We start from the raw sequence: 22455 nt of genomic DNA on the forward strand, positions 1-22455 counted from the left end.
GTCTGTTTTTGTAGACAAGTAAAGCAGATATTTAAAGTTAACTTACGTGAGGCAGCGTTTGATGAAGTCTAAGAACAAAGGGTCATTTGTTTTCAACGCGGCAGACAACTCCTTGGAGTTTGGTCTCCTCTTCTTCCCCTTGCTATTAGTAATGTTCCTGGGGTTTCCTTTTGAGTCTGCAAACAATTATCAAACAAAGTACTCATGTATTATTTCTGCACAGAGCAAATTCTGCAAAGTACTAGTAATCTTACACTGTTTGCTGTGTAACATTTTAAATATATATAAATAATATATAATATAAAGAAGATCTGAAACTGAAGATAAATTCTCACCAAAGAACAACCTCTTCCTCGATGCCGACTGAACAAAATCATTCGGAGGCATCCCAAGAACCTGTAAGTCAAAATATTGGGACACCTTAACACACTGACGCAAGGTAACAACCACGTCGCAAAACTGTTATGTATTTACATTTGTCATGTTTCCCTGTCATACCTCCATTATGCAGGCTATCTGCTCCACCTCACTCTCTCCTGGGAAGAGAGGATAGCCTGTGTAGAGTTCAGCAAGGATGCAACCCAGACTCCACATGTCAATGGCCATGCTGTAGGGGTGACCCAGGATGACCTCTGGAGAGCGGTAGAAGCGACTCTGGATGTAGGTGTACACTAATCGAAAAGACAGAAGAGACTGTGAGGGATATGTTCCTGAGATAGAGATGTGAACTAACATGGTAAAAACAAGTCCTGCATATTCCCTCAGTTGAGTTTTATGCTCTTACCCCTTTGTTGTTCATAGCAGCTTGATCCAAAGTCAACCACCTTGATGTTCCCTGGCCCTCTCTGAGACAGAAGGATGTTCTCCTGTTCACAGTAGAAGCAAAAACATTTAGACACTTGGCTTTTATATAATGCTACTGCAATTTTGTACTGCTCCACAAGATGGAGCAACAGTCACACTATTGTTCTGGGGACTTTTTGTGCAGTACCATTATCAACAGTGATTCAGTGCAAAGGTGCGTTCCATACCAAGTTTGGTGACTATTTTTATTTTCTCTATCACAACAATAAGCTCAGGTATTAAAGAAACTATGAAGTCAGTACCGGTTTGAGGTCACAGTGGATTATCTTCTCCCTGTGCAGCATCTGCAGGCACCTGAGAAGAGCATGGGTGAAGCGACGGATGAGAGCGAGACTGAAGCCCTGGAAGTTGTTTTTTTTGATGAGCTCGTACAAGTTCACCCTGATGAAAGAAACAAAACAGGATGCATGGTTAGTTCACAGTGCTGTTGGATCAATTTCCCTTTTTTCCTCTTTACAATACTTTTAGAATTGTCTATGTACTTTTTTCACTAGATGGCCAGGGGCACCCCAAGAGGTGGCCAAGGGACGCCACAGGTACCTCAGCCCTTTTTACAAGGAGACTGCACTACAGGGCCGCTACGAAGTCCCTTCTTTATTCTGACTTTGCATTTTTACACAGAACCACGACGGTGGTATCATGCCGCTCAAGTGTGTGATTTTAGACAGCATGCTGGAGTGGTGAAATCCAAAGAGACGTGACAGGCATGTAACAAAAAATATGTGTGTCAGCAGCGCTTCATAAACAGTAACAATGGCGTAACGTGGCAATGAAAATCATTTACTATCCCTGCTATATGCGGGATGATCTGGTCCTCTGCTCAGAGGGTAAGGAGCTCCTGGACCTCATTGTTTTCCCAATTTGTGGACATTTTCAACCACTGTTCTTCTTCTTTGAGTTAGCTGCTAACTGCTATCAGCTACTTTTAAATCTATTGCGGTGGGTTACACACGCAACATCACAGCATGTTTTTAAACTTGAGTAGGCTTGTTCCCACTAAATACTTCCTTACAATCCGTGCATTACGTCAAAATAACGCCATTTGCTTTTTAAGTAAAGGACGACAAGCCTATTTGAAGAACAATGAATTGCCATTCAGTTGTGATTTTGCTTTTAGTGAGCCACCCTTAGAATTTTCAATGGACCCATCTGGCCAGGCCTATAAAAAATTTCTAGGGGCACCATTTGACATAGCAGAGCGAGCTTAATACAGATCACTTATTAAAAGATGCCCCACATGAAGAACTTCCTCAAATAAACACACTCAAAAAAGAAGGCGGCTAAGTCTGATGTCACTCTATACTTTACATTACTCTAAATAAAACATCCACTGACTGTCAAGCATGTACGTAAATAATCTATGATTGTGCTTACATTCAGAGGGAGACAGAGACACAGAATGCGTCCTCCTGCTATTTCTTGCAACACGTAATAAGCATAAACTTCTTTAGACTGTGTAACTGGAGCCTTTACACCATGAAGCAAGAAGGGGTAAGAGATAGGGCCCTAATCAAGGCCTTAACTAAAGGATTCGGTGACAGTAATGTTAGACAAGGTGGCAGTCCAAGACGTCCTCTAAAGGTCATTCAGCCTGAGTGATACACAAAACTATCTCCCTTCAAATAGATATCAGTTGCGATCCACGCCGAAACACAGATGGCGTAAGATACACAGGTGATCACTTGACTCGTGGTTGACTGCGGTCACGGAGTGTTAGAATTAGTGGACAGAGGCAAGTGAGAATTGCCTTTGATAAGATGGTGCAGTGATCTAATCCTGCTGTTGTACCTGGGAAAAGGTGGCTAACCTTAATACCTTTGATTAACGGATCAATTATTCAGGAATGTCTTTATGAGACTGAGTTCTGAACATGCCGGCCTGCTTGCTTGCATGCATGCATGTAGAATACCAGTGACAGCACTAACCCGAGAAGCTCAAAGGAGATGCAGAGGTGATTTCGGAAGTAAAAGTACTCCTTCATGTGGATGACGTTGTGGAGGTTGTCTTTGTCTTTCCTCTTTATTACATCCAGGATCTTCAGCTCAACCAGAGCTTGGTGGTGGAACCTACAGACAAATTTACAGGAGGTGTTAGACAACTGAAATTCAAAGATATTAACAACAATCTCTAGGTACTGCGGAGCCAAATTAAATAAATGTATGTATTCAGGTTCTGGGTTCTGACATGTCAAAATAGTTATATATTCTAAGACGCTTTGGAATCTTTTGATATTTTAATATATGAACATTTCTGCTGTCGACTGTCTTTGATAGAGGTGTCTCCCAGTACATCCATCTCTAAAATCCCAGGATATTTCTTTATGTCAACTAATCACAATCCTCTCCCTCTACAGAGATAAGATCGGCTAATACAATTTGTTTTCTGCATTACTGAAGCTGTGGTAAGACGCAATGGCTCCTGCATCCAACCTACAAGACTTGGGCAGTCGCTGCCACTGTGAGCCTCGCTGAAGAAGTGCAGGGAAGATAACACCACAGGGTGCCAGCTTCTATCATGCTAAATCAGGATCTTGATGATTTGGCAGACACCTTAAAATGTAAAGTGATCACGGTGCAGGCATGTGGGAAAACCGCACAACGAGGTACAAGATCTCAAACGAATGCCAAAAACGGACTCTTTGAATGTGACAAATAAGTTATTACAAGTGTTTAGTGAAGTGTAATTTAAATGTTAAAATACTACAGAATGTATTTTATAGGTTCAATCAAAGGAAATTTAATAAATGAGAATGAAATTTGTGTGTACTCGTACCTTTTCTTATTGCGTATCATCTTAATGGCTACGAGTTCATTGTTTTTGTGGTCCAGACATTTCAGGACCTGCCCAAAGGAGCCTTTCCCGATCACTTCAAGCACCTCAAAGCGGTAGCCAATGTGGTCATGCAGCACCTGGAAAAGCAAGAGGAAGAGCACTGTGAATATTTGAGCAGTCTTCACTATTATGCAGTGTATACTTTAAATGAAATAATCATACAGCAATCACTAACAGCAAAATAAACTTGGGGGCGGCAGTAGCTCAGTCCATAGGGACTTGGGTTGGGAACCGGAGGGTCGCCTGTTCAAGTCCCCGTCCGGACCAAAATATGGAGCATGGACTGGTAGCTGGAGAGGTGCCAGTTCACCTCCTGGGCACTGCCGAGGTGCCCCTGAGCAAGGCACTGAACCCCCCAACCGCTCGGAGCGCCTGTCATGGGCAGCCCACTCTGACATCTCTCCACTTAGTGCATGTATAGGTCCAGTTTGTGCATGTGTGTGTTTGGACCTGTGTGTAATTGACAACAGAGTGAAAAAATTGAATTTCCCCTCGGGGATTAATAAAGTATATAAAATTAAAAAAAAACAAAAAACTATATGAATAATTCATTGTAATTTAAAGACTTTTAATCTATAATAGCTACTGTTAATGATACACGTGTTATTTAGTCAGTGACGATACAGTTGCTCACACTGCTCTGCTGCGTGCTACAGTATAAACTGTGCTATGGCTTTGCTGTAACTGTCAGTCCGAGCCTGTGACAGCGAGACGAGCCTCAATAGAGACACAAGAGTCCAAACAATGGTCAGTCACTCAGGCTAAAACGGCTCAGTCATTACACATTGTCTAACACATAACTGCCTGTCAGTCACCTGATTTATATGAGACAGTTCAGCCTGCTGTCACAGGGTTTGATGACCTCAGTTCAGTTTATTGTGTACAGTATTAAACAATGAAGTCAGACCAACAGACTGGCGGGCTCGTGTCTGCAGCTGCGGGATTAAGGTCATATGAAGGCATCTGGTCATGTACAGTTCAGTTTAGACAGTTTAAGAGCCTGCGTGTGTGCGTGCGTGAGGCTGTGAAATGATAATTAACGTGTCTTCACAGTTTCAGTTCGTCTTCCTTTGAATCAGGGGTGTTTTAAAGTTCTCAGGCCCCTTGGCTCAAACAGAGACAGAGCAGGAACCTCCTTCTAGATATATCGTACAAAACTGAGTTGCACTTGAGATATTTCTTTGAATATTTTTGGGTGTTTTCTCATTTGTGTTTGCCTTTAGCTGCTAGGTCAGCAGCAGCTGTAGCATGGCGAGGTGCATTATTCTCATCCTCTGCACTTTTGGCACTTTTGTGGTTTCTGAGGTGGACGGTGTTTCAGAATCTCTTGCTGAAGCTATGAAACGATCCATTGTGGCCCACAAGAATGTTGTACAATTGGAATAATAATACAGCTAATTTCACTAGTGTAGTTAATGCCGCCCAGCGAGTTAGCATTAGCTGGCTAACACGTTTGCCCAAGGATTCATTGGTAACAGTTAGCCTGTCATTAATGTCGCATACTGTGCTACTGAGCTTTTTTATGACTAAGACAATTTTTATTTGCTAATAATATGTTGGATTGATGTTGAAATGTATTTTAATTTGGGGAAAAAATAAACATCACAAAACAGAAGTTGAATTATCAAACAATAATTTGGCAGACCCCCTGCAGTAACCCTGAGGACCTCCTAGGGGTCACGGACCCCCTGTTGAAGACCCAGGCTTTAAATTATTTTGATCTCACATCTGTATACAATTGCATGCATGTGGATGTGCTTTTAAATGGGGCTGACAGATGCTCCAAATAATCAAGGGGCCTTTCAAAGAACTATAAAAAAGTTTATTATTGACAACACTGCTGACCACGTAATGATTTATACCCTATGTTTCAGATTTAATTCTGGTAGCTATTGTGTCAGTTCCCTTTCTTGGTGGCATTTCATGAAAACCAAGTTACTACAGATTTGTTACAGATACAGCGTAAAATTCATCATAGTGTATATTTAGTCGTCTTTTCTTTTTCAAAGCTGACCTCAGCAGCTGTTTAGGAAACTTGTTGGAGCTTTCAAGTAATCTGAGAATGTTGACATGTAAGACTTGGAAGTTGCAAAACAACTATTTTAGTGCAGATGCTTGTATGTATCTTTTTTCATGATGTTTGTTTCAAAGTTTGTGTGTCAGGCTCAAGTTTCAACCACAAACATTGTGAATGCACTTGGCTTAAGTGACAAGGAAGACTTAATGGTCATTGTGACGGACCACCCATCTTACCCTCACGTAGCTCCCGTGCTCGTCATCATATCCAGAGTTCTGCGGTGCGCCTTGGGAACCCTCGATCTTCTGAGAGCCCAGACCCAGGAACCAGATCTCTGCGTAGTCCATGATTTCCTCCTGCTCAAACTCCGTCAGCCGCTCCTTGAAGTTCTTCAGTGCCTCTGCAACAGGAAGTGAGAGGAGGAGGGTGGGATGACTCACTATCATATTGATTACACCTCTGCCAAGAGCAGAGGATTGTGAATCGACTTAGATGCCAGCATGCTATTTTTACTGCATCAAATTTGTTACTTAGTTACATGTTTGTGTTGGAACACCCCCAAAAGATATTATATTGTATTCTTCTCCATGCTAACATACCTATGGGGGACATGGGTAACCTTTGACCCTCATATGCCCTCTCTTTCTCCAGCTTGTTGCTGAAAATCTTGCTGTTACGGGAGACAGACACTTTATCCATTGCTGCCCCGAACCGCATGCTGAACTGCTGGGTGGGCTTCGGCCTCTCATCCTGTACAACAAACACAGACAGAGAACATAGAGTCCCTTTGTTATTATGAGCAAAGAAAAGACTGAGCAACTACAGTGTGACCCTCATAATGTTTTCCCTGACACGACTATGTTGTTTTTCATGTTTGAGTTATGTAACCCGTTGAAGAGAAATATTGATTCTAAAATCCTTTTCTACCCATCAGAAACATCGTGAGGTTTTATAATGCAAAACCATTAGAGCCTGCTGGTGTATGATAGCCTCACCTGGTGTGTCTGATAGTTGTTTTGGCCCCCTTTGTTGGCAATCTGGGGCAGGATGTTGTCTGATTGCTGGTGTTGGTTTTTGGCATTGCTGACCACCACCTGGACCACTGGTGGCTCAAGCTGAGGCAGGGTCCCTACACCAGGGCCAAACTTCTGTAAATCAGAGGGGTGCTTTAATTTGACAGCCTTGAATAACGGAAATGCACATTAATAGAAACATCAATATGCAAAGAAACTTAACAGAGACAAAAATATATAGGACGAGATGAAGGAGTCAACAAGCTCTTTCAGTCAGGTTTTTCAAACTCTGAAAAACAAAACTTTATAACAGTGTGACTTGATGGAGGCGGACTGCAGTTTAATTGGCAAAAAGTGAGAATATTCAGGAAAACCAACAAAGAAATTGGCCAACTTCCACGGCTAGAAGGCTTTTAAGATCTTTTCTGTAGGGACTAACCCGCTGTGAGATTCAATACAACAGAATAACAAATACTGAACAGCACATTCACACACACAACAATAGCATCCAGACAGAGTGGGTCAGCAAGTGTGAAGTCGAAATGCATTATTCTTTTTACACTGTAGCTACAAGCTTGTTACAGCCCCTTTCATTTTTTCATGAGTGTGCGTCTGCGTCGGGCTGCAGCTTGTCGGTTTTGCTTCGTGTTCTCAGCTAACGATCTACATCCCTTTCACATGCATTCCGTCTGCGGAGGTTCAGGTGACCAGGACCCCCAGCGGGTAGCGGCTGGAATTACTGATCAGGTTGAGAGTGAAATGGGGACAAAGCCTGTGAGGCTGGGTCCTGACAGAGTCTGTCCGTGATGGCTCTGTGGGGGAGGTGAGGAGCAGCAACCTGCTTTTCACTGGCTGCCACGCTGCTTGCTCTGAGAGCACGATTACATGTGTCACAGCCTCGCAAGGCTCGGCCCTGGCAGTGATGGGCAAAATTAGACCTCTGTCCTATGCCAAGTTCTCTGGGAAAAAAATGAAATATCCTGCAAATGTGTATCTGTGTCAATTGGGGCATGGTAGAATATATTTAAACCACGTTTTTTTCCCCCTTTTTAAGCTGCAAATCAAGTCAAATTTCAGGTAGGAAAATTCAAAACAGAGCAGCTCTCACATTCTGCATGCTATCATGCCTTCAGCAATGTGCTGTATTAGCAACATAATGAATTCTTTCATATTAATAATTTACAGCAATCCAGGGAAGAAAAAGCATTCCCATCCATACAGTAGATAGTTATGATATTTTCATTTCACGTGTTAAGAGCTGCTGCAGGATCTGCCAACTTGGTTATGACGCATAGAGATAGGGCTAAATATAGTTGCGAGCACCTGCCACAACAGGCAAAGGAAGTAAACACAGTTACGTGCCTGCACGTAACCGGGGGGCATGCTGCTTAAATAAACTGCACTTGTATCAATGGAAATCTGTGATGCGTTACATCACATAACCACATGTGTGCAAACAGATGTGTGCAGCCACATACATATGTGTCTAAGGAGTAAATAAATGTCAATATACAGGAGCAATGTTTTTAGGTGTTGATAAAATAATTCACGTACACCTCAAGTAAACGGGGAAAGATGGCATTGTTGAGACATGTTCTGGATTTTACAAAGGGGGGTGCTGCTGACCTGTGAGCAGGGTCGGTTTGTTCCAAGACGGCTGCCTTCTGCTGGGAGTCTGTGAGGGTGAGGGAAGGCCTCTGGTCGTGATGTCTGTGGGAGGAATGAGAGCAATTCATAAAATGTGTTTGCAAAATGAGAAACTAAAAGAAAGCTGTGGTCACATATGGACATTTTCCCCTATTTTTAGAGTGTGAGCGTATTTTCCTACTGCAATGGTTTTCATACAACGCAATGCACATCAACTCCAAAGTCAGATATGGGAATGTCTTTACATAAAGGTATAGGTTTCGTTTCAACATTGGTGGTACAAAATGAGGGATCTGGGGGTCCTCCACTAGAAAATTTTGAGCATCAAACACTTAATTTCCTGCATTTTGGTGAATTTTTATGCACCATTTTGTTACTTTTCTGCATCATTTTATTGTAAATGTCTTTTATTTTGTCCAAAAAAGCCCTCTACTACTGTCATGTTTTTATTGGGGGGACAAATACACATGATTTAAATATTGAGGAGGGCATGTCCTCTGCATCCCCCCCAAAATCTTCACCTATTTGTTTCCACCAAAAGAGATGGATTAAAGCAGTCATAAAATAATAATGAATAATGCTAATGATGAAATTGCTTCTTGTCTTCGTGCTGCCTGGATTCTCCATTCTCTGCAGAAACACAGAGCCCGTGGGCAGCCGAGCGAGATTGCAGCGAGACCGGCAAAAATAATGCACTGTGATCCTAAAATAGATTACTTCTGCAAAAAACCCAGCAACAACGACCCTTTCGCAATCCAGTATTCTCTGTGTACCTGCTGGTCTGTGCGAGAGTGTGAACATGTGCTTATCCATGTGTCTGGCAGTGGGGAACACGTGCCTCCGAGCTGGAGATCCACTTTCCTCAGTGTGTTAAAGGGAAGTGATAACTGTTGTAATAAAGCTAGAGTTCCGAATATACTGAGAAAGAAAAAAAGTACCACACACATTTGGAATAATTTGGCACAATTTTCTCAGACACCAAGCCAGCTTACACGTGCCTTACTAAGCAGCGGGTGAGCGTGCAGCTGCGTTGGCCAACACCATATGGGTGAAATAAAGCTTAGCCCCATTTGGGAATACGTGCTAAACTCACTCTGCCAGCCCGGCAGTCGGGGAGGGAGGGAGTGAGACAGGCTGGGTGGGGTGTTGTTCACAGGTGCTGGATAGGAAAAAGCTCCCGAATCATAATCTTACACTTAACCTCTGCCTGAGAAGCAAAACTTCAGCTGTCACTGCAGCATCCTCTTAACTTCTGAGTCTTACTGGCCACTGAATTAAACACATCTTGCAAACACTCACTGGCTTTGCTCTTCACACAGAAGTTGATATATCTCTTTAGTTAGATGGGCCATCAGCACATAGCCAAGGAAGGATATAATGATACAATAATGTGGTCGTGTTACAATCTCAGGAGCACTGAGTGACAGCAGGAGCCATGTAGGTCACTGTGGCAGGGTGGCTTCTGAAACATCACATATGAAGGTCTGCTGTAAGCCTGGCTAATGAGCACTTAGCCAGTGGAAACCCAGTGACATCATAACATATGCCCAAGTGCCAGGTGCACATATTTCTGAATGTCTAACCTCTGTTATTAAAATATTAGCTAAATAAGGTGATTTTCTAAGGATCCAAGACAGCAGGGGTTAATATTTCTCACTGTCAGTATCTGTGCCTAAGATTCGTTTGTACAATGACACAATACTTAAAACACAGATACATTTTATTGTATGATACAGTTTTCTGCAGTTTATTTACACTTGGCACTAACACATGAAAGAGGACATTTGCTCTTAATGTGCCAATATGATGTTACATAAATAGATAAATGGAAGTGAAGACAAGGAAAAAGAAGTCAAGAGCCGACTGCGTGACTGAGGGTCTTTGCTGGAGGTAGGATCCTCCTAGCTGGGGTGTGAGAGCAGCTTTATGTCCTCAGGGGTCAGTTGGTCAGAAGGTCAGCAAAGCAATAAAACCAAGAGTTACTGAGGGTAAACATCAACAAACTGTAAAGCTGTGCCCACTCACGCTATCACCTGTCAGACATGCACAGTCAGTTGCTGTTTCCTGCTGGTGTTAAATGTGACTGCAGGGTGATCACTGATCAATGTATGTGATCAAATCGATTTGTCAAAGCAAACATTCCTGTATTTAATGACTTTTGTTGCTAAAAACAGTAAAAAAAAAAAAGAAACAAAAATCTGAAATTCTTTGAGGAACCCAAAACAGCAAGGAGGGTTAAATTTACAACACTTTCCATGTAAGGTGTGAAAAATACACCGGAACGCATATAGACTTACAGAATCTGTCAGCACAACAAACACTGATATAAGTAGGCTAAACAACGACTGAAATAGAAATGGATCAGATTTTTCATCATGACTTGGCACGCAGTCAGGAGAAAGGGGGCGGACTACAGAATAAGCATTAAAGTGGGAAAACTGATAGAGGAGGAATGGTCAGAATTCCAAAGTAACTTCACATTCTCTGCACGGATCGATAAAGACAAATCGAGAATGTGCAGTAAATTGTAGACTTTTATTTTAGTTTGTCGCTGTAAAAGGATACCTGTGGAGGGTTTTGTCCCAAAATGGAATTAGCCTGGAATGAAGCCCTGTATCTGGGCAAACGAAATTATGATTCCATGGAAAAGCAAATTGTTGCTATGGGAGTTGAGTTATGTTAATAACAATATAAAAACTCTCTCACTGGTTAGATAAGCAGACCAGCCCTGCAGTTATTGGAAAACCACAATCTAATTGACCATATGATGAACATAAATCAATGTCACAAGGGAAATGGCTACTTAAACCAGCCATTAATGAATCAAAGTGTCTCACCTTGTTATTAATTTCTGGCAACATGCTGTGTTATCAGTGTCAGTCTTTACAGCTGCTTGACAATCCAAACACAGTTAGAGAGATTATAAAATCCAAGAAAGAGTCATTGTATCCAACTCTGTCAGTCCAGCCTCAAAACCGAAACGCGCTTTCCACAACTTCGTGAAGAGGACCGGATGCTGTTGTGCACTGATGAGTACAATCCCGATGACTGATCAGATCCACCGACCCCAACCTGCCGTACTCCTGGTTTTACGCGCACAGACTACATGCGCTGTCGTCAGAGAGGAGATTAGCGACGGAGACAAGCTGCTGAGGGTCTCTGCGCCTTGACGCGTATGGCTGCTAAGACACGGAGGGAGCCACCTGTTCAGGTTTCTGCCGCTGACAGCTGGGGCTTTCCCGATATAGATTTGTTTTTATCCGTTTGCTGTCGTCCACCTACACCATGCTGTGTGACTGATGCGCTCTCCAACTCCGACGCTGTACATAAAGAGAGGGTTCACACCGACGCACGCATGTCGTGGCAACACTCACTTTACAGTACTGTTATGTAGACAGCTCGCTGTGCTCTCTCACAAACTGAGCACCAGAGATCCTCGGCACTGTCAAAGCGTGGAGTGCGTGCAAGTCTCCTGAAAATCTAACCTCTCTAAAATGAACAAATAACAAATTTGACCCGTTTCCAGCAGAACGCCAATTATCTCAAGTGCTTTAACTCTGCAAGCTGTAATATATCACAGGAGAACAGAGTATAATCATAGAATATGTCTTTGAAACCAGGCTGCGTTGGAAACAAATAACATTGTATCACCAGATTAACTGATTTTTAGTTGTTTAACCCTTACATTTAGACCCTCAGAGTAAGTGTGTGTACCAAATTTTGAACCATAGATCTATTTAAATGTGTTCACAGCCTATTTGACATTAATAAATGTGTGATTAATCCTTAGTTATTGTATTAGAGAACATGGTCAGAGTAGTTTTTAGGTTTTACACCACCTGTTTCTGAAGGGGAAAAACATCTATCACACAAATGTGGATTTCTTTGTTAAGTATTCTAACATATAAAAAACACAACAGTCATAATGGCTGAAAATAAGAACAAATGTTAAATACTTAAACCAAATGGAAAGCTTTTGAAGAATATGCACCCTTATTCACTGCTAGCTCCATTCAGATATCGTCACAGACCAGGGCTCTCAAATGTCTCAGTGTCACAGAACATATTGCTTTTAGACCTCTTTTGCTAAAAGGTGGACAACAATAATTAAATGCTGAAACCCTCCAGAGGCTTTTAATTTTAAAAATGCAGAAACAGACACTGTGAGGGTAGCTTCCCTTGTCAGAAAACACAGATATGGGCCACTGCAAATGAAGTCTGGGCCTGCAGGAAACTCTTATTTAACCAGGATGGTCTCTTGAGATTTAAATCTCTTCTCATACAGTGGAGGGTCCTGGCCAAAATCACAGCAGAGCCAACATCCATGAAAGGAAGAGTGCAGGACAGAAGGGGCATGTGATATCATCTCTGCCAAGACACCTCTGAAATATTACACTGTCAGAAAACAAATAAAGAAACAAACAAACTGACCACTATAATCTCATGAGTCATACAACAGAGTTGACAGACAGGCTTCAGACTTCATCAGAGAGTTGTTGACTCTTCTCAACCCACTTGCAACAAGAGAAACAAGCATTACAGCAGTAACACCGTGCTGCTGTTGTGATGTAAACAACTGTTTTGTAATGACTAATCACTACTGAGGGAGACAACTTGCCCGATGCAATAAGGAGCCCAGAACAAGTACACGAGATGAATATGATTATATGACAGCTGTTATGCAACAGCGGTGGCCACTTCAGTAATCAGCCTCAGGACAGGATGAACAGCTTTCGAGGAAGTTTTACCTGCCCTCCCTATTCCACTCTCCTAATCTATTCTCCTATTCCCTAATCAGTTGTTGCACTTAAGATTTAACCACACAATAAAAACACAAATTTAAATCACTGAAACTAGAGCAGACATGTGCAAGATGCTGCTAACAAACAAGAACTGATGCCAGATTTCAGGATCGGCCCCTGCTGGTGGAGTGGCCCTTCAAGAGGATGTGGAAACAGAGGGACAACAAGAGGACGACTGGGTACACTCTCAGAAATGAGAGGCTCCTTTAAACCTGGCTTGATTAATAACGACAAGGGCTGCAACCTAGATTACAGCCGAAGCAGAACAGAACAGACTGAATATTTGTTTGTAAAACTCTGAATCACGCATTACTTTGCATCTAATTTTATCTCCACACTGCAGCACAATAGGAAAGAAGAACCACAGAAATATTTAATTTAAATGAATAGTTTGTCATTTTGTGAAATACAGTTATTTGTTTTCTTGTCTAGAGTTAAATGACAGTATCAGTCTTATGTCTGTACTGTATGCTAAATATGAAGCTATACTGTTAAGCTTAGCATAAAGACTGGATACAGGGAGATACAGTTACCCTGGCTCTGTCCAATAGTAACAAAATCTGACTAACATCGCCTCTATTAACACATTATATCTTGTTTGTTTAATCTGTACAGAAATTGGAGTGTAAAATCAATAAGTTGAGGCTTTATGAGGATATTTCTTGGCCAGGATCAGTAATTTCCCAGTGTGTCCGTTGGTTTTCTGGCTAATTTATGATGATGATGATAACAAAATTAGCTAGATTTTTTTTCCCCTTTGGACTGAGCCAGGCCCCCAGGAATGCAGCTCAGCCTTGCTGCCAGTGTTTTTCCAGGTCAGTCACGGTATTGCAGCAAAAGCATTTTCCCCATAGAGCACTACTGTAGAGGAGACATCTGTAAAAGTATTGAAAGAACACCTCAAACTGGAAACAAGGTCAACTATGTCTCTTTCTGTTGTGAATTTTTGATCCATGAAGGTTTTGTATTTGTAAAACTTTCCTTGAGGCAAAAAAATCTGTGATGTATAAGCTGAGTAGAAACTCACAGGCCGGGCCAGAGGGAGAAACTATTGCACTAATTCAGTGGGCTACATATCGCAGAAGTAAACCCGAAAACTATAAACTTTATTTGGCCTATGTACCAGGCGAGCAATTCTATTTGACTTAATAGGTGCCATCTGAGGTCCAGTATCTAGTTACTATTATACTGAGTACATTTACATGGACAGTTTAATTCCCTTTTCATTCGGAATGAAAGTTCATTCCTATTAAAAGTGATCTTGTAAACACCTAATTTGGAATGGAAAAAGGCCAATGCGATTGAAAATTCAATCCGATGTAAGGGGCTGGAATATTCCATTTCTAATTCCAAATGAAAGAATTTCTCGCACTTGTATACACTCATTCCTCTTTAAGTTCATTCCGGTCTTTCTGTGCGTGCTCGTTTCCTTGCCCTTCTCGCGCGATGACGTATATAGCGCGCATAGCAACGGGCTGAGATAGAGCAGTTGGACTTGTTGCACTCACCGGTTTCCATTTGCCACAGCACGGTCTTCTATCTCCCTTCTTCGACCTTCTACCTCCCTTCTCATCCTCAACAGACGAAGCATTAGCAGAACAAGGTTGTTGTCGTACTGCTGCTTCAAGAATATAAGCAATCAAGCCCGAAAAAGGCCTTAAGAATGGCGTCGTCAAGCATCTTGTTATCCAGAGCAAGGACTACAGTGTTTTCTTCTGGTAAACATAAACACGTAACATCCGCCCCACCCCCTATCCAATCAGAAACCTCCCCTGCCCCAAACCTTGCGCGGACCCGAATACAGGCGATTAAAAGGCTATTGATCTGATCTCCCGTGTAAACCCTCATTCGGAATGAATATTTCCCATGTAAACTACCTGGAAAGACTTTAATTCCGAATGATTTCATTCAGATTTATTTCAATCTGAATGAGAAGCCATCATGTAACCGCACTCAATGTGGGACAGAGTCACGGTAGCTGTTTCCCCCAGCCCACAGGAACAGTGCCAGGCTTTATAGCCAATCTGACATAGTGGTCAAACTGTGAAATTACAACTTCCAGGTCCATCATGTGATGCCATTGAGCCTGCTAAGACTTTGTCCCATAGTCTTGCACTGTGAAAGAGACGTCTGTAAATCAGCAGAGACATTAACCCCCCGCAAAATTATTTGTTTTACTACCAGAATTAGATTTTTTGGCAGGTCAAGTAACATTTCTAAAGCCTAGAATAATTCTATCCCCACTCAAGTTAGCAGAGGGCTAAACCAGAAGTTAGCCAGCTCGGCTAGTCAAAGTCTCTGGTGTGCTTACTCTATGGGCCCCACAATACAGAAGATGAGGCTAATATTATACTTGGCAAGCTTTATGTGCCACTGAGCAACTTTCATTGGAATGAATGGGACTCTGCTTTCAATGTTGTATCCAGTTGTCTTCATACATCCATGTTTTTCCCATGTTTCCAGTCTTTCTGCTAAGCTAAACTAATTGGCTGCTGGCTGTAGCTTCATCTTTAGTGTACAGATACAGTTTGAGAGTGGTCTCAATATTCTTATCTACTGTAACTCTTTGTAAGAAAACAATGAGCCTGTTTTAAAAAAAAGTCAAACTATTCCTTTAATAATGTAGCATGCAGAGAAAATTAAAAGTGCAAGTCATGCTCTAGCTCTAAGCTGTTATACAGTATCATCAGCATGTAGCAGAGTTCAAATAATACATCATTAAACCTCAGGAAAGTCAGCCACTGTAAACTTGCCACAGTTCACCTGGGAGAGCCATTATAATATGCTGTGTGCTTTTTGTCACCCAGGTGACAACGCAATGGTGAGCACAACAATGCAGATACAGTATATCTCACCATGGCAACCATAAATGAAACAAAGCGTAACAGTTTATGTTTGCCTGACATAAGCCCAAACAAGGAGGACTGTGCTGCCAGTGAGCGATTCTGAAAATAGAGACAAAAGTGCGCGGAGCAGGAAATAAAAAACAAAAGAGGAAGAAAGAAAGAGTGTGAGCGTGGGCATGTAGATAGGATACAGGTGTGGGCGGATGGAAAAAATGGAAACAAATAGTTGTCTGATGTCCTGGGTTTCCTCTGTTGTTGTTCTCCATATATACATACCTCAGGTTGGACCCTCCTGTTCCTGCCCCAGCAGCAGCCTTGGACGAGGCTAAAACCACAGCAGTCTTCCCACATAGCACATCTCCCCCATGCTGCCACAACAACACCCTGAAGCCCACCTCAGCCTCGAGACACCATTTCCAGCCTGAGGGGGGGTAGTTACTCAGCAGGTCAGAGATCAGATCAGACACCCTCAGAAGCAAAATGAAGGATGATGATGATGATGCCAGGCCTGCATTTCCTCCTGAGTTAAGTTTAGAGACTGTAAGTCATGGTGTTACTCCATTTGAGAGAATAAAATTCTTCTTGAACTTAACAAGAGCTCTGATGCTGTGAAGTTCAGTTATGCAGGCTTTCCATTGTCTTCTTTAGATGTGTACAGAATCCTGAAAATATGATTGACCTCTTAACGCAGAACTCCTTGTGGTTCTTCATAACTCCCCCCTACACTCTGGACTCTGCATCATATTCATATAAGGTTACATTCTGGTTGCTGAGACCTCAGTGCCCCTTTGTTTTCTTCCTTATCAGGTTCCAACAAAAAAAATCTTTGCTCCAGGATACAGACAGAGTAGAGAGGCAGGCTGCAGACAGACAGTGAGAGGATGCTGTTGCTTTGTGCTGTTGCTATAATGAGTGAGGGAGTGCTCTCTGTCTTCACCGCTGCCAGTGACGTATGGATGGGACTCAACAAGGGACCCATCCTGAGCCGGAGACACAGCAGCAGGGGCCTGGCACTTTGCTTCCTGTAAAGGAGGCCTCTGGGAGTTCAGGTTGGGAAAGGGGAGGGGGGGAGGGGGCTGTGGGACATGAGAGAGAGAGAGAGGTACTGTAGATACAGAAACCCATCATCCTCCCCGGTGGGCTCTTCACGGGGCTGAGGAAGTCAGACAGGGAGGAGGTGCAGCTCTAATAGGCCTCCCATGTAGTTCAGCAGACGTCCGCGACTTTCCTTTCCCTTCTCACTTGCCACTGTATCTTGGAGACACCGCTAGAGGGTCTGTCAATTCCCCCTCTCCCCCGTCATAGCTTCTACCATTCTCCACCTGCTTGTGCTGCCGCCACAAACCCCTGCGGCATGCTACAGCCTTGCTGACAAATAGTGCGTGGGTGAAAGCTTATCCCACCACACCCTGACTGCCCCTGGCCTTCTGCCTGCTGCACACCGCAGCAGGGAACTGCAGAGTCCGCAGCAGGACGAGAGAACAGTGGCTTCATACTGGGAAACAAAGTGTTGTAATTACATGTTTGTATTTCTTTATTCATTGTGGATGATTAAATGAATTACTACAGGAAGTAAAAAGGTGTTTAAGTACCATCTGTGACATCAAGTCACAGTGCAGCATTTCATTTTACATGTTTTCATATCAAAGGACATGTCCTCTTAGTGACTACAAGTATCTGCTATAAATCCTGCCCCTCTACCAAAAATAAAATCTCTTCATCACCTTGCGTTGGTGACAGGAAAAATGTTGCTATTTCTGTAGCATGAAGCACCAGGCTACTGTATTTCATTACTGCCCTGTCAGCCGTTCTCGATGCTTATATGACACAGAGTGGTAGCTGCTGTATCTCTTTTCTTCCCACGCATTTTGGGGTTTTTCAATTTACACCGTTTAATCCATGGCTCTAATCCCAACCATAACAGTGTCATCTGACCGGCTGTTGGCCTCTCAGGGCCACATCTTTCCCACGTGTTTGCACTATCAGGGTGGATCTGGGTAGAATGAGCAGCAGGTGGTTGGATAGGCTACACCAGGCCAGATGAGACTCAGTCAAAGCGGGGCCAAATGGCTTCCTCTTAGAGCGCCATAACCCGGTGCCTTACATTCTGTTTGGCCCTGGCTAATCGCCGCCAGGTGCCAGACAAGGCAAACTGAAGCGAGGTGAGCCGCCAGCCAAAACAGACAGTATCAGAGTCTCCTTGCATTTGGCAGAGAGCGCTGTGGGTAGTTTGACCTGGCTGGCAGGTGGACTGCTGCAGCATCTGCAGTTTTAGACGCACAGCAGGCTTCTCAGTGACAGCATGTCACCATGTGAGATATGGGTCGAGTTCACAAGTTGACACAAGCGCATACGCTTAGACACACTCGCAGGTATACAGACAATTATAGGCTCAACTGCGGCTTACTTTTGATATGTTAATGGTGCTTGGCAATAGAGATTTGTCAGCAAGAAGGTGCAGAGTAACAAAGTGTTTTCACAGGATGTTCCCTTAGTCTTCGTCCAGCTAACTATGAATGGACATTCAGTGGACCAAGACTTAAAGGAACACTCCCCTTTAATCACACATTACATTAAGTCATGGTTGAGTTAAAGTTTCCTATCTATTTAAACTAACTGTGGACATGAATATAGTGTATATAAACCCCAAACTGAAACCTCTGCTGTAAAAAGGTGATGTCTACTTAGTTTCAATCCCACAGGGGCGACTGACTCAACTACTGTAACAAATGTAGATGATGAACAACCAGCCTTTAAAATAACATCTAATAGGCTGTTATTATTGCAAAGTAATTACAATCATGTCATACTCTGAATGTTTGCCTGATTATCCTCATTCTCTATCAGAAGGACTGAGCGATTCTGAGTGTGTGCGTGTTTCTTTATTCAAGTATAACCGTGCATGTGTGATTGTGGTGGACACAGCTGAAAATTAAGCGGGGCTCAGGCCAAGCCAAATCCCATTAGCCATGTGGAGAGGCTCATTTCACCATAGTGAAGAGGGTGAGACAAAAAAACAAACTCCTTAATTCATCTTGTGTCCAGCAACAGTGACACAAGCCACTGTCTGATTGCAGCAAAGCTCTGTCAGGGTCTGAATGGGCTAATGCCTCGGTCACAGTCTGTGTTTGCTGCGCGGCTTCAATCAGGAACATTCTGTCCTGATATGTGCTGTGTGGGGGGTCGGCTCCTCAGTGATACGTACATACTGTTTATGTGAAAGAGCAAAGGGCGATGGAAAGATGTGTTTTGATGGCACATACTGTAACTGCATGGAAAATATGAGGGCTGAACCAAGTAGGACTGGACTATATACTGTAGGTGAACTCAACCATAAAGTGGAAACAATTAATTGAACAAGAGAAGTCGGACCAAATGCATTAAATGTAAGCAAACTCTTCATGTATGTAACAAAAAAACCCTAAATGACTAGTTTTTAATCACTGCATGCATGAAATTGTTAATTTGGATAACATAAATCTGCGGAACAATAATATTATTATTCATTATCACAACAGGAAGCTGCAAAAAGTCAATAAATAACACTGATTTTTAAAAATGTATGTCGTTGCTTGTCTTCATTCTATTTTAATTTGTAAATATTTGTGCTTCTCACGGAGATCCTTTGCCTTTGTCGACACTGTTTCTGTCACATGCACTGTCATAGACAAATATTCCCCATAATTCATAACCACGTTTGTGTATTTCCGGGTGTGTTTGTGTGGGGTAGCTGACTGAGGCAGACACTGACCTACTGCTTCATATTTGTGACAACTGTGCTGGCCCGTCGAGACCACCTACTTAACAAGTACACATAAACCTCTCAAGCTTCATAATACGCATCACTTTATGTACTGTAATTACCACAAAACAGATAAACAGACATACAAGAGCTTCCTGTCTGTCTTCTTTATCAGACAAAGACCCAGACTGTCGCAAAAAAATTCCCAGAATTGGGCCACAGGCCACGTTACCCAGCCTTGTTTAGCAGATGATTGGGCTGTTGTGGTATTATAAACAATAGCCTTTTTTTCCCATTTCCCCGACTGTAAGTCTGAAATATTAATCCCTCACTTTTGAGGCTAATCTAATATACAGACAAACCTAATCCTGCACTAAGTTGTCTAAACAACATGATGGACCCTCACCACTTAATGACTGAGGGTCACGTTTATGGTCATCCTGTGCAGCATCACCAAAAACAAACCTTCATCAACTTTCATGCAGCCATACTGTATAATTCTGTCCTTAAATCAGTCAGTACTCAGTACTCAAATTATTTGCAATCTTACCATCTCTGCACCCGAATAGAGAGACAGCCTTCAAAGAAACATGACCTGGAAAAATGTCACTGATACAGCGTTTTCTTTTTTCCCTTGTCTTGATTGAATTTTTTTGCAAAGCAGTTCTCTTTTCCTAGTGCACAGAGAGAGGAGAGCTTTCTCTGTGTGTGACACTGGCATTAAAATTAGAAATGAAAGAACATGGGTAAGGGGATATAATTACTGTGCCAGATATAATGGCTGCTTTCACAAGACACGGTAGTAAAGAAACACAGTGATCTAAATGTTTAGTAAAAGAATACTTGAAATTCTTACTGTCATTATTTTCGTCGATGTCTGATGATGGATGTAAAAAAAGTTGACTGATGTCCTGACCAGTTTCGGTCATGTACCCATGTTGGTACCACAGTTTTGCATACTTTCAGTTGTTCTGTTCAAATACCAAGACAAAATATTAAAAAATACTCAGTACTTAAACAGGGTATAGGTAGGCTACCAATACAACCTCTACTTAAAACACCACCATTTATATTTTTCAGAGCAACATCATCAGCTGTATTCTCTCCAAATTGCTCAGCTGTGGAAGCCTTACCTCATTAATCATTCTTTCATCTAAGACCTGCTGCTTCCCATCCCTGGAGCGAGACCCGACCCAGGGCCCCATGTCTGGCTCTGCTCACGCTGCAGTACCTGACTGTTATTTCAATATAGCCGATCAGATCAAATAATTGGCCCACTTGCGAGACATCTGAGGCAGGTGTTGCGTAAACACTGCGCAGGTGCATGTGTGTGAGATTTCTCAAGCTTGGGTGTTTACCTCCATAATCAAAATGTGTGTGTCACAGGTTTATGTACTAAATATGCCCACTACACAGCAGGATTCAGCCCCTATCATGTGCAGTGCGGGTGTTGACCTGAATGCCCCAGACTCAGCCCTGCCAGGTTTGAGAACCTGAGGATGGAGGAGGTGCGCTCGTGCAGCCAGGCATGTGTGAGTGATGATGGCCTGGCATCTCTGGGGCCACACACCTCGGCCTCAGATGGCTCTGATGTTGCACCCAATGAACCAAAACCTCTAGGCAACGCAAGTCACCACATCTCATTTTCCATTTTTGACTGTCCAAGAATTCGCCCGTCTCTTTTTACTTTCGTCAAATCTTAATGTCATTGCTAAAACCAGCTAAGTGACAGCGAGTCACTGCCTGTGTCACCCCACCCTGCCCTCTGAAAAAATTCGCCTGCCCTCGCTCCTACAGGGGTGATGGGCAGAGGTGAGCTTTGTCACCCAGGTAAGATGAACGTTGTTCGTCCTTTTGACCCCATAAGCACTGACTCTGCTGTCACCTGCCACAACAACCTCGCAAGGCGATCCGCTTTTGTCGCCACCTGGACACAAAAGACCCCGTGTCTGAGCTAGACTGACAAACACAATACACTGCCTTCAAACTGTAACAATTAGCGCAAATTGCAGGATTTAATCTGATGACAAGTTTGGCAGATGTAGACAATGAGGACTGAAATGCTTGTTGTCTTTGGGTGCCAAATACAAGAGGCTATACTGTTCCACACAGTGTCACCAAAACACAGTCTGTAAAGGAGATCCCGTCTTAGATTCTTATTATCCGAGGCTCAGGTGTAATCTTCCGAACTGGCATTCAGGCCTTTCTCATTCAACAGATGCTACAGGTATATACTGACACACTCTGGCCTGTGGGACCAACACAGGCATGACTACACAGTTAATCTTGATTATTGTGAACACAGTTATGTAACATAATTATCAGTCTTTCTAAAATGTAATATGAATATATATGACAATATATATGTTAAATCACTTTAAATGACCTTTACAGGGACGGTTCATCCCAAAATCAAAAACACATTTTTCCTCTTACCTGTATTTCTATTCATTGGTCTAGATTGTTTTAGTGTGAGATGCCAAATGTTGGTGATATCGGTTGTAGAGATGTCTGCCTTATCTCCGATATAATGAAACTAGATGGCACTCGGCTTGTGGTGCTCAAAGCGACAAAAAAAACAAACAAAAAAAACAAAAACACATTGTTGTGAGCTGTTTTATAGGAACCATTTCTTAATACCGAACTACAGCCATCAACTGTATCACCGCACAGAAGGAAGTGTGCATCTACT

The 22455-nt window shown here is 42.6% G+C and overlaps 1 protein-coding gene across 4 annotated transcripts in view; it reads right to left on the reverse strand.

Moving 5' to 3' along the window:
* The window catches only part of dyrk4 (dual-specificity tyrosine-(Y)-phosphorylation regulated kinase 4), a 30954-nt gene that overhangs the window by 2755 nt on the left and 5744 nt on the right, over positions 1-22455 (reverse strand). For 2 of the 4 annotated variants that reach the window (XM_078168107.1, XM_033634013.2), the window contains exons 1-12: positions 11211-11422; positions 8353-8436; positions 6709-6861; positions 6313-6463; positions 5950-6113; positions 3637-3773; positions 2790-2930; positions 1107-1245; positions 785-866; positions 499-671; positions 336-396; positions 47-176 (exon numbers count right to left, since the gene is read on the reverse strand). In XM_078168107.1, the coding sequence (XP_078024233.1) occupies positions 47-176; positions 336-396; positions 499-671; positions 785-866; positions 1107-1245; positions 2790-2930; positions 3637-3773; positions 5950-6113; positions 6313-6463; positions 6709-6861; positions 8353-8436; positions 11211-11234 (1439 nt within the window). In that variant the 5' untranslated portion in view covers positions 11235-11422. Of the gene's footprint in view, positions 1-46; positions 177-335; positions 397-498; positions 672-784; positions 867-1106; positions 1246-2789; positions 2931-3636; positions 3774-5949; positions 6114-6312; positions 6464-6708; positions 6862-8352; positions 8437-11210; positions 11423-22455 lie in introns of those variants that run through there. The other 2 variants (XM_033634011.2, XM_033634010.2) reach the window with 1 other exon arrangement.

Source organism: Epinephelus lanceolatus, chromosome 5 (genome assembly GCF_041903045.1).
Source record: "Epinephelus lanceolatus isolate andai-2023 chromosome 5, ASM4190304v1, whole genome shotgun sequence".
Lineage (NCBI taxonomy): Eukaryota > Metazoa > Chordata > Actinopteri > Perciformes > Serranidae > Epinephelus > Epinephelus lanceolatus.